At 43.2% G+C, this 12,744-nt stretch overlaps 1 protein-coding gene across 1 annotated transcript in view; it reads right to left on the bottom strand.

Annotated features, from left to right (window-relative positions):
- The window catches only part of SLC1A7 (solute carrier family 1 member 7), a 102,395-nt gene extending 96,993 nt beyond the window's left edge, over positions 1–5,402 (bottom strand). Inside the window, exon 1 of the mRNA XM_040360457.1 lies at positions 5,156–5,402. Within this exon, the coding sequence (XP_040216391.1) occupies positions 5,156–5,296 (141 nt within the window). The 5' untranslated portion in view covers positions 5,297–5,402. The remainder of the gene's footprint in view (positions 1–5,155) is intronic.
- Positions 5,403–12,744: the final 7,342 nt, after the last annotated feature.

The raw sequence follows: 12,744 nt of genomic DNA on the forward strand, positions 1-12,744 counted from the left end.
GAGACTTGTTTCCTTTCCCAGAAGTGGCGCTCTGCCAGGCCTGCGAGAGAGGTCTGTCCAGGGGCACTTCACCCACTCCGGCTGGAGTGGCGACGCATACAAATACCATTGCTAAAGGGCAGGACTGCCTTTACTATCCATGGCCTGATACTGTGAAGTTGCTCTTCCTTCACCAACCTATCTTTTCTACCTCAAGTTACATGTTGGTCGTGTTTGACCGGGAAAATAAAGCATTTGAAAACGCAATCAACGATCCTGGACATTCTATCATTGCTCTCAGCACCACCATCACCCTAGACACAGTATAGAGGTAACTTAAACACGCCGATCCCAAATCTAATCAGCGACTCCTCCGGGGGTAGCGCTACATTAGTAACTGAACCCCAAAGGCTATGCATGTAAATATTTTAAAAATATTATTTTTGTATATAGTTGGCAAATATATTCTTGAAAGTCAAATACTGATTGCATATGCAGACTTTGCTTCTGGCTTAGTAGTGCTGGACAACGGTGCGCCTCTCATACTCATCTCTCACACCAAATCTTTCTAATAAAAGCAGAAGACCCTCTTTGGTGTCTAATTATTTGAAACACCCACAATGCTTTTAGTAGCCAGAGATCATGAAATCTTTTGCATAGGTTTTGGGTCACATTTTGAAGCTCTGGCAAAAATATTTAATCATGACAAAAAAAAGACACTTTTTCACTTAAAATATTATTATGAAAGCTGGCATGTGCCCTATTGATTCATGTGAAATGCCCACTTAGAACTATTTTGTGTGATCAGTGATTAAGGGCTCGTTCACACCACAATTTCAGCATTCCGGATATGTCTTTGTATATGCATTTACAAACATTTTTAGTGCTTTTTTTTATATATATTTTTAGTGCAGTCCAATGCATTTTATTCCTCTTATTGTGTTTAAACTGTCTTTATTAGTTTTCTTTCAAGACATAACATACATAATACAACAAATACAAGGTCTTAATATATCATATTACACCGGAAAAGAATATTATAAAACCTGATATCCCTAAGCCTGGAAATTCCTCGTCCCTCCCTCACCCGTATCTACCCCTATATCCCTTATTGTTACCCTTCACTCTGGCAGCACTCCCTCACATACAAGGGTCACAGATGGGCACCTTTCCAGGGCATACCCTTCCACTCAAATTGTGCCAATAGGGGCACCCCTTTGTGTAAAATACTCTTATGCTCAAAATATACATGTGTCTCTATGAGGGGGGAGGTCGCCCCCCACCCTTCACCCCAGTTATCCACCCCACCTGTGTATCTTCTTGCATGCAATTTTATTACACACTTCCTCCTCCTCTTTTTATATTTTGACACTTTAAAAATCTTTATTTTCATAAGGACTGTTTGCATTTTGGTGCATTTACATGTATTTTGATGCATCTGGATGAAAAAAAGGTAGCAGGTTATACATTGGTTGAAAGCACTAGAACTGAGCGCACTGGTGTCACTAGAGCCATTGGAATATATTGAAAGCACTATGGAGTGGATTTACTAAAGCCAAATAGTTTGTGCACTTTGCAAGTGCATTTGCACTCTTCTCATTAGAGCTTGGTAAATGTGGTAAAGCGTAGCTTTGTAAAGAATACCCAATCAGGTGCAAGCAAACTTAAAAAAAACAGCATTTTTGCTTGCACATGATTGGATGATGGAAATCAGCAAAGCTTTACCACATTTACTAAGCTTTGGGGAAAGTTAGTGCACCAATTTGTCTTTAGTAAATCCTACCCATATATATATTTAGTAAATCCATTACATATTTGACCTGTGTGATTTTTTAAAATATTTTGTCCCTGTTAGATTGTGAAATTTAGAAGCAGTATGAATCATACTTGCTTTTTCTCTGACGTTCACGATGATACGTCATGTATAGTGCGATTACCATTTACATTTTAATATGAGCACAGTGGGGAAGGGGCATTTTACAGTTTTGTTTTTTAAATATTATTTATTTTAATAAAAACTTTTTTCCACTGTCCCTTTTCTTTAAAAATGTTTTATCAACTTTGTTGCTATCACAAAGGATGAACAACATGGGCCATGAGAGGTCCTCTTTTTGGAGAGAAAGAGTGTCTATTAGACCCCAGATCTCCCCTCTAGCCTTCAATGCAGAGGCAGATTGGTCTGATGGCCTGATTTCTTGACCAATAATGGCCAGGAAAACAAACAACCATTGTTGCTTCCAGTTTCTGGAACGTCAGTTCTTCTTTCTCTGATCACAGATGGAGATACTGCTGGTAGGCGCAGTCCCAGGCTCCCCCATTGAACTGGAGAGCCCAGAAAAGTTGGTGGTGGGGCACCCCTTTCAGCCACCTATAGAAGTGTTCAAGTGGCTGCATAGCCACTCAAATCACTTCTACAGAAAACAACATTGCTGGCTGTAATGGTTGATACCGGGATGAGGCCTGTAGCTGCAGGCCTCATCCCGGTATAACCACTTAAACCCCACGTTGTCATATGACATTCATCCAGGGGGAAGTGGTTAATAATCTTGTGTCTATGCATTCTATTTCCTCATTACATATGCAGGCTCTGCTTCTGGCTTTGCAGTGCTACACAATGGTCGTGCTTTACTGCTCTTTCTCACAATGCAGGTCTATGGGTTGGCTGAGTCATTGCAAATATTTCATTTCCTGTGTTATTGAAATCTTATCTCAGCAACAATACATTACATTATATGGTCAAACGCGTGAACACCTCTCCAGAATATTACATTCAGCTGTTAAAAATCAGGTCCATACAGACATGTTTGACCAGTTTGGTGTGGAGGAACTCAAGTGGCCTGCACAGAGCCCTGAACCCCTATTGGATACCTTTGAATACATAAAAAATGCTGGTTGCGAACCACATCTTGTTCAACAGCATTACAGGCAGTCCCCGGGTTACAAACAAGATAGGGACTGTAGGTTTGTTCTTAAAGCGGAGTTCCACCTAAAAATGGAACTTCCACTTAACCCACTCCTCGCCCCCTTACATGCCACATTTGGCATGTCATTTTTTTGGGGGGGGGTGGGGGCTTCAGGAGAAGGGGACTTCCTGTCCCACTTCCTCCTTCCGCCGAGGCGCTGGAAAGGCGATTAGCTTAATCGCCTTTTCACAGCCCCTCCCTGTAGGCGAGCGCCTGTCCAATCGGACGGCGCAGTGCCGCTCGCGCATGCGCAGTGGGTGCCCGGCCGTGAAGCCCGAAAGCTGTCACTGCCGGGTGCCCACACTAGGAATGAAGACGCGTCGCTGGAGCAGGTAAGTGTCTGTTTATTAAAAGCCAGCAGCTACACTTTTTGTAGCTGCTGACTTTTAATAAACTTAAAAAATGGCTGGAAAACCCCTTTAAGTTGAATTTGTTTGTAAGTCGGAATAGGTACATTTTTTACGTGTAGTTCCAGATAAAAAAATCTATTAACACCCCTGTATCATTTGTTTTGCTGTCTTTGCCCCTGTTCAGAAGATTTCACCTGGTACCACAGGTACGCTAATACATCTTTTTTTGGCAATGCCCGAAACTCCAAAGATACTGGGCGGAGGTGATTGGTACCTTAAACGGCCTTTTGGATATTAACATTCCAGTTGAACCACTTATATGTCTATCGGGCTACTGCGATACGTCTATTTATACCTCCTCTATTGGTAACACTATAAGGCACGCACTTATTGTTGCCCGGAGACAGATTGCTCCTAAGTGGATCTCTCCCTACGCACCGACTGTATCTGAGTGGATTTTAGATCTCAATAGGATTATTTTTTTTTAAAAAGATACATACTCCCTAAGGAATTTCAAGAGTAAGTTTGATGCTACCTGGTCAAGGTGGCTCCAGTCTATCATTTAGGTATTATGTAAACCAATAGGTTTTTTTTTCCCCATATATACTCCAAAAGCAGGGTGGGGGATAGGGAGGGGGGGTTTGTTGTGTGGGGGGGGGGGAGTGGTTTAGGGTGTTTTTTTTGTTTTGTTTTTTTTGGGTTGTGTTTGGTTTAATGTGATTCTGTTCGTACAATCTGTTTGTATTGTTTCAATGTTGTTTGCATATAAAAATTAAAAAGATCTGATTAAAAAAAAAAAAGATTTCACCTCACTTTCTATCCCTGTGACAATTAGATATTAAAAATGTTGGGTTGTTAGAGAAACAAGGATTGGTGATAAAGTGGAGACACTTTTTTTTCACAATAACTCTTACAGGAGAGAATTTCCCTTCCTAGGGGTAGATTTTCTCTCACTTCCTGTTGTCTCCCTTCATTTGTAAGTAGGAGTCGTTTGTAAGTCGGATGTTTGTAACTTGATTTTACAAATGCTCTTTTGGATGAACAGACACACATTCCCACAAACACACCTAAAATTCTAGTAGAAATTCTTTCCAGGAACAGTGGAGGTTTTTGAAATGGGATTTCCTACAAGCTCATATAGGAGTAACGGTACAAAAAACTATTAGATAAGAATCTGAACGACCGCAACATACAGGGATATACAATGTAATACTGACTAATCACGCACACTAGTTGGACTTGATGGACTTTTTTCAACCTCACCTACTATGTAACTCTCCTGGGAAGGCTTTCCACAAGGTTTAGGAGTGAGTCTATGGGAATGTTTGACCAATACATTTGACAATATATATATATATATATATATATATATATATATATATATACACACAGTATATCAGTCAAAGCCGATTAACTTTTTTTGCATCTCATTGCTGCTTCATCTTCTGCATCCTCTTTTCAGCCACCTCCTGTCTACATGCAATCCAGCGATGGTGCATGCCATTTCTCAGTAAGGATTTTGGTGGTGGCAACAGAGGACCATGCAGGTGTAATGTGTTGAAATAGCCACTTGCAGTTTACATTGTGGGTGGAAACACAGGGGCCTAATTGGAATTTAGGAACAGAATATTGTCACCCTCTAGCAGGAATTGCCTGAACGAGGACTTTCATTGTAAGTTCTCCAGGTATTATATCAATAAAAACTGCAGATTTAAAGCTTATATGAGATTTTAGAGAGATTGTGTTGACATATAGTTGAAGAAAAATGTCATAACTGATGATGTAAATCTAAAGCGTATGCAACAACACTGCGCACTGATAGTTATACGAGAACGTCAGCAACTATAAAAGTATGATACTGACCTGCTCGGTGAGCCTCCTGGTCCTGAGGAAGAATCCCAAGAGACATCCCACAATAACAGACAGTACGGAAAGAATAAGCAGCCCATTCCTTTTGCACACATCTTTGGCTCTGGCCAGTACAGCATCCAGGGCCCCTGCCATGATGTCCTTACAGCTTCCAGGGGAGGATCAGCATCCCACAGAGGGACTACGCCGCTCTGTGACAAGCCAACTCACGTTCCGCAGAGATCAGATCAAAGCTAGCGCAGGCTGGCCAACCCGCAAGGTCACCCCTCACCCATAAGCCACACAGCCTGCAGCTGGCATTACTGTCCCAAATTAATACCCCCAATCCTATTACTGACTTCATCATTAGGAGCCTGGGAGGAGATTAGGGAGCTCGGGATAATTTGAAAAGAATATGACTGCACAAAAATAAAGGATACAAGACAAGAGAAAAATAAAGGAAAGCAGATTTTTATTCGAAAACAGGAAAAGAAAAAGACTAAGATAAGAAAATCACACATATTTATAATTATAATTGCCATTGTGCTCACATTGCGCTCTAATACACAGCAGATCCATCATATTGCAGACAGCTGAGCTTCAAAAAGAAAACTCTTCCTTTAACCTTTTATTTCCAACGTCTGTAATGTGTGATGATGTGTCCCGTACTGTCACGTACTATGACCGGTTGCTTGTATTGATAATATTTGTAAAAAATGGCTTTTGGTAGATAATGGATTTTCCAACCAGCTGGGAAATACATTTGACCAATAATTGAACATTCTTATCAATTGCTAGCTATTGTTTTGTACCATGACTAGTATGTTATTACTGTATTACAGTGAAACCTCGGATTGCGAGTAACGCGGTTAACGAGCGTTTCGCAATACAAGCATTTTTTTTAAATCCTTACTCGGTTTGCGAGTGTTGCCTCGCAATACGAGCAGGATTCCAGCCTACCGTACCACATATGGCCAGAGGTGCGAGGTTGCAGGAGCCGATCGGAAATACTCCATTCCCGAGCCTTTCCGAGTTCACCTGAGCTCTCCCTGAGTATTTCCAAGGCTCTCCAGCGCCCCCCCACCTCTGGCCACGTGTGGTATTGCATGCCATAGAAGTCAATGCGGAACAAATTATTTTCGTTTCCACTGACTTCTATGGGGAAACTCCCTTTTAATATGCGAGTGCTTTGGATTACAAGCATTCTCCCAGAATGGATTATGCTCGTAATCCAAGGTTCCACTGTATTATGTAGCTTATAAATGTTTAAATATGTTAAAAGGGGCAGTGTGCAAGCAGATTCAAATCCACTACATTCACTGTCCATTTTTTTCAGCAGTTTATAAACCCAAACCTGTGCAATACAATGAAAACACACAATTGGTGTACAAAAATGGTCAATAATGGCTGTTTTTATAATATAGAAATTAAAGTGATTGTAAATGATCACCTTGTAAAACAAACCATTCAGTTTAAAATAAAAATGAAAGGCAAAACATTTTTGCATAGATATAAAAAAACATTATAAATACCTTTTTTTTCCCCCTGGACTGGGGACACTGATGTAAAGAGGGGACTGTGATGTAAAGGGCAGCTTTGGGGTGAAGGGGAACTGGGGACACTATGGGGCTGCTTTAAAGAGGGGACTGTGATGTAAAGGGCGGCTTTGGGGTGAAGGGGAACTGGGGACACTATGGGGCTGCTTTAAAGAGGGGACTGTGATGTAAAGGGCAGCTTTGGGGTGAAGGGGAACTGGGGACACTATGGGGCTGCTTTAAAGAGGGGACTGTGATGTAAAGGTGACCATGATGTTAAAGGTAGACAGAAGACAATGATGTGCATGGGGGACCATGATGTGCTATAGTGCTAACATGAGATTTGGACCACTGCCGGAAATATATTTTGCTGACTGGATCCCTGTAAATTTTAATTGAAGAACCCTACCCTAGAAGACCCCTCCAGTACCATTATTCATTTTCCCTTCCACTCAATAATTAAAAATGTTACATGTCTGCTACACTACAAGCGATGGTGTTTCCAAACCGCCTAATTCAAATGATACTCACATTATACTCGTCCCCTACGGCTAGAATTAGAGTTAACGGTCGCCTGTCGGGCGCCTTCTCCATTTCGAACGGAATTTGCCAGGGATGTCCCTTATCCCCCCTTATCTTCGTCCTCACCATGGAACCAATGCTCCGTAAACTGAGAGAGAACTCGGATATCAAAGGCATTGATATTCATCACAAACAATATAAAATAGCAGCTTATGCTGATGATATTCTGCTTTTTCTCTCCGACCCCATTACCACTATCCCCAACCTTTTCAAAGACTTCTCGCTTTTTAAAACTTTGTCAAATCTCCAAACTTTACAAAATCGAAAACCCAAAACATTACACTCCCGACAGCGTTAGTGACACAATGCCAAGCTAATTTCCCCTTCAGCTGGGAACCACATGCAATCACATACCTGGGCACCCAAATCCTACTAAATTGAATGACCATTATACATTTAACTTTCAACCCGTCCTCCAGAATATTCAGGGAGACCTTCATAAATGGCATACAAGTCCCTTCTCGCGGTTCGGCAGAATCGCCATCTTAAAAATGAATGATCTCCCAGGACTCCTCTATCTATTTCAGGCTATCCCCATTAAAGTCACTCCTTCTTACTTCACATCTTATAGGAGGACGTGCAGAAATTTCATTTGGGCTTCTAAGGCCGGGTACACACCATCGGTCCAAACCGATGAAAACGGACCGAAGTTCAGTTTCATTGGTCCAAACCGTCCGTGTGTACGCCCCATCGGTCTTTTGTCCTTCGGACAAAAATTAGAGAACTTGCTTTAAAATCGAACCGATGGAACGCTGACCGATAGGTCCAAACCGATGGTTAGTACACAAAAGCACTGGTTCAAAACCCACGCATGCTCAGAATCAAGTCGACGCATGCTTGGAAGCATTGAACTTCGTTTTTTTCAGCACGTTGTGTGTTTTACGTCACCGTGTTCTGACACAATCAGTTTTTTAACCGATGGTGTGTAGGCACATCAGACCATCAGTCAGCTTCATCGGTGAACCGATGAAAACGGTCCGTCGGACCATTCTCATCGGATGGATCGACCGTGTGTACGCGGCCTAAGAACCCCAGAATAAGCTGGGACAGACTGGGGATCCCGAAACTGAAAGTGGGACTTAAATATTATTGGGCATGCCACCTCATCAGAATTGTTGACTGGCACATAGAAGCAGCAAAGATTGGATTCAACTTTAACACTCCTTTGCGAAGATACCGGTCTCTCACTTACCATCAACCATAAATCCACCCGTAAAGAATATACTGCTCCCCCGTTAATAGGACGCACAATGCTGACTTTTATATCCGCATGCAAAACTCTCAGACTGACCCCCTCCCCCGGCCCCTTGACCCCGCTGGACCAAAACCCAGACTCCCCCCCCCCCCCGGCCTATTTCTACACAACCCAGATGACATATCCCCTGATCTCCTGACTAGAGCTCAACAATTCTTCCACAATGGCGATCTCCTGCCCTATTCAGCGATTTCCTCTAAATTCCCTGAGCGACACATCCTCTTTTTTAAATTCCTGCCACTTAGACATTTCCTCCTTAGTACCACGCCTAACGCTCAATGGCACCTTGACCACACACCCTTCGTGGCGCTATGCAACAGTATAGAGCCCCAGAGGCATTTAATCTCGGCCGTGTATGCGCTTCTATTCCAGGACTACAACCCAAAACAAGATAAAATCATACGACGCTGGGAAAATGACCTGAGTATAGACCTTCCCAAAGAAGATTGGGAACGCATACACACCCAAGCGTGTCAAGATCCTACGGGGTTAATGACCGCACCAGCCGGGAAGACACTGGCTGCAAAAAGCGCCAGAGGCGATTCAGTTCGCATGTGTAGCGCTATACAAGTCATTCATTCACACCCATATCTACAAAGGATCCATTAATTCCTCTACTCAAGAAAATAGATATAAAATCTACTCCAGATGGTACAGGACACAAGACCGGATCCCTAAATTCCATCATTCTGTCTCTCCGCTCTGCTGGCGATGCAATTCAGTCACAGGCTCGTTACTCCACATATGGTGGGATTGCCCACTCATACAACCATTCTGGGCAGAAATTCACCGCCTAATCAGAACATACACCCCAGACTTCACCCCAGCACAATACCTACTCCACCATACCTCCTTGCCTCTTTCACAATACAAAAAAATCCTTGTCCTGCACCTCATTAATGCAGCCAATCAATGTGTACCTACCCACTGGAGGAGTGCCAATCCTCCTACATTACCGGAATGGGTCCGTAGAGTAGACGAAATAGCCAAAATGGAAAACCTTATACACCAGGCCAAGGATGATCCGATGGAATACAAGGAAATCTGTGCATGTTGTATTCATTATAGAGATTCCACAGATGCTACAGATCTGACTACTAACACCGCCACACCCAATTAAGGGTTAACATTTTCAAACTCTTCGAATACACCTCGGATCCCTGCTGCTTCTGTCGTCTTATACCCCCCCCCCTCCCCCAGCCTGTCCCCCCTTCACTACACTTCACTACACCAAAACCCCATCCCACGGTATTCTTTACCAACTCATGCACTAAATTAGCCCTGAAAGACCTCCTAGGACACTCGGAGGACCCAAATATCGCTAAAATACCCTTAAAAGGGGGGCTCACCTCAGCTTCAAAATAAACCAAACAGATTCAGTACACAATATTAAACGTTTATGGCCCCCACCCATTCACAGTTTGATCCCGTTAGGGGTGAATGGGCTTTGTGGTGGCATACTTCGGTTTATAGCACCATATTGTTTGGAGCCCCGCTCACATCACATAACAAACCTCACTCTTCACCACAAAGACTTTGCGAATGCTACACGACTCTGGCCACCAATGATGAAATATCCTCCATGTGGATATGGAAATGTTCCAATATACAGGTTTTACCATAAACACATTTTTTCTTGAACGCTATTCTGAAACTGTATGCCACTGTCAATGTTATAATGACTGTTATATTTTGAACATTGCCGTTCACCCTTTGTAATCTTTCTTGTGATCTCTGTAAACTTGAAAACTTTAATAAAAAATTAATGAAAAAAAAAAAGATGTATCTAAAGACTACATTTATACTCAGATTCAGGTACCTTTGCGCAGTTTTTACGGAGGCGCAGGGCAAAGTTTTTGCCCTGCGCCCCCGCAAATTTTCTGCGCTACGCGCGATTCACGGAGAAGTAGCTCCGTAAATTGTGTGGGCGCTCCGGCAAAATGCCCGGCGTAAGCGCGCGCAATTTAAATGATCCTGTAGGGGGCGGGAATCATTTAAATTAGGCGTGTTCCCGCGCCGATGATCGTAGAGCGCATGCTCCGTCGGGAAACTTTCCCGACGTGCATTGCGGCAAATGACGTCGCAAGGACGTCATTTGCTTCAAAGTGAACGTGAATGGCGTCCAGCGCCATTCACGATTCACTTACGCAAACTACGTAAAGTTCAAATTTTGCGACGCGGGAACGACAGGTATACGTAACATTGGCTGCCCCTGCTAATAGCAGGGGCAGCCTTACGCGAAAACCGCCGTACGCAAACGACGTAAACTGCGTACGCAGGGCTCGCGTAACGTTGTGAATCGGCGTTAGTATGCAATTTGCATACTATACGCTGAGCACAACTGGAACGCCACCTAGCGGCCATCGCAAGAATGCAGCCTAAGATATGCGGGCATAAGAGCCTTATGCCACGCATATCTTAGGCTGCAGTCGGCGTAACGAGGTTCCTGAATCAGTAGCATTCGTTACGCAGCGCAATTTTGCGCTGCGTAACTATGGTTACGCAGGCGCAATTGCTCTCTGAATCCGGGCCCCTGTGTATGTAAAGTTGTTTCCATTATATGTATGGACTGTATATTTACACATCTGTATTGGAAGTGCATTTTGCTTTTGTTATAATAAAAACCTTTTGATTTAAAAAAATAAAATACATTTTTTTGCATCTGGAGCACATACGCATCTCATGCTGAATTAACATGAGGATTCATTGTCATGATAGTCTTTTTTACGTAACGCAAAGAAGACAACATTAGAAAGTCTGACTTACGGAACAACTGCTATGTGATTTCATAGTCTGTTTCTTCTGAATGCATTGCAATCTTTTATACTCAATACATTATGTACTTGTTTTCAGATGCATATCTTTCTAAATAAAATAAAAAAGTATAAAAAGTATTAATATTTATAAACCATACATTACAAAAAATAAAGAAAATCGGGTTAAAAAAGTACAAAAAATAATACTAGTAAATAATTCAACTAACAATTATTTAGTGAGCATTTAGGGTTGCCCCTTTTTCTTCAAGCCAAACACTTTAGCGACAAATCTTTATAATACACTATATGACAGTGATGGCGAACCTTGGCACCCCAGATGTTTTGGAACTACATTTCCCATGATGCTCAGCTACTCTGAAGAGTGCATGAGCATCATGGGAAATGTAGTTCCAAAACATCTGGGGTGCCAAGGTTGGCCATCACTGCTATAGGATAACAGACCTGGGACACCTTTGGGGGCTCCAAAGAGAATAGTAATGTGGCGTGCATAGTGCCCCCTCACCCTCCTGTCAGGTCCTGTTCTGAGCCACATTCCTGTCTGAAAATGTGTCCGGGTTTTTTGGAGGACTGAAACCCGGACACGATTCAAAACCCAGACTGTTCAGGTGAATCCCAGACAGGTGTCAACCCTACCTGCACCCACATGGATGTCAATTTGGGAGTATTGCTGTATCCATGCAGCTACTGCATCCCAATTGCCATGAATGGGCCTTTTTGCATGGAATATCTGTACAGGTATAGGTATACACGGCTCTCACACAGGTGCAGTGTAATGCGCCTCATGTTAGACCCCTTTCACACTGAGGCAGTTTTCAGGTGTTTTAGCGCTAAAAATAGCACCGGAAAACTGTCTCCCATTCATTTGAATGTGTGCTTTCACGCTGGGGCGGTGCGCTTTCGGGACGGTAGAAAAAGTCCTGCAAGCAGCATCTTTTGAGTGTGTTTGGATCGCTGTAACTAGCGTTCCAAAAATGCCCCTGCCCAATGAAATGAATGGGCAGCCTTGAAAGTGATTCGAAGGCGCGGCAAAACGGGTCCTCTTTTTTTTTAACCGCTTGTCGCCCACCTTCAAATGATGGAGGGGCGGTGCGGCTCTTGTTCTGGGACAACATCATATGACGTCGGCCCAGAATGGCCAGTCTCATGCGCCTGCGGGGGCGCGCAGTGCGGCGATCGGGCCGCGTTGTGTTGCTAGGACATGGCGCGACCCTGATCTCTGTAAAGGGCCACGTCCGCGGCTCTTTTACCATGTGATCAGCTGTGTCCAATCACACCCGGTCACATGTAAACACAAAGATGCTGGTAATCGGCGCTCCTCGCCTCACACTGACAGTGTGTGACGAGGAGAGCCGATCAGCGGCATCTCCTTACAGGGGAACATCTACACATGTAATCAGGGCACTGATCATCAGTGCCCTAATTACAATATAGTGCCAGGAGTGACAGAAATCAGTG

This window comes from Rana temporaria, chromosome 7 (genome assembly GCF_905171775.1).
Source record: "Rana temporaria chromosome 7, aRanTem1.1, whole genome shotgun sequence".
Taxonomy (NCBI): domain Eukaryota; kingdom Metazoa; phylum Chordata; class Amphibia; order Anura; family Ranidae; genus Rana; species Rana temporaria.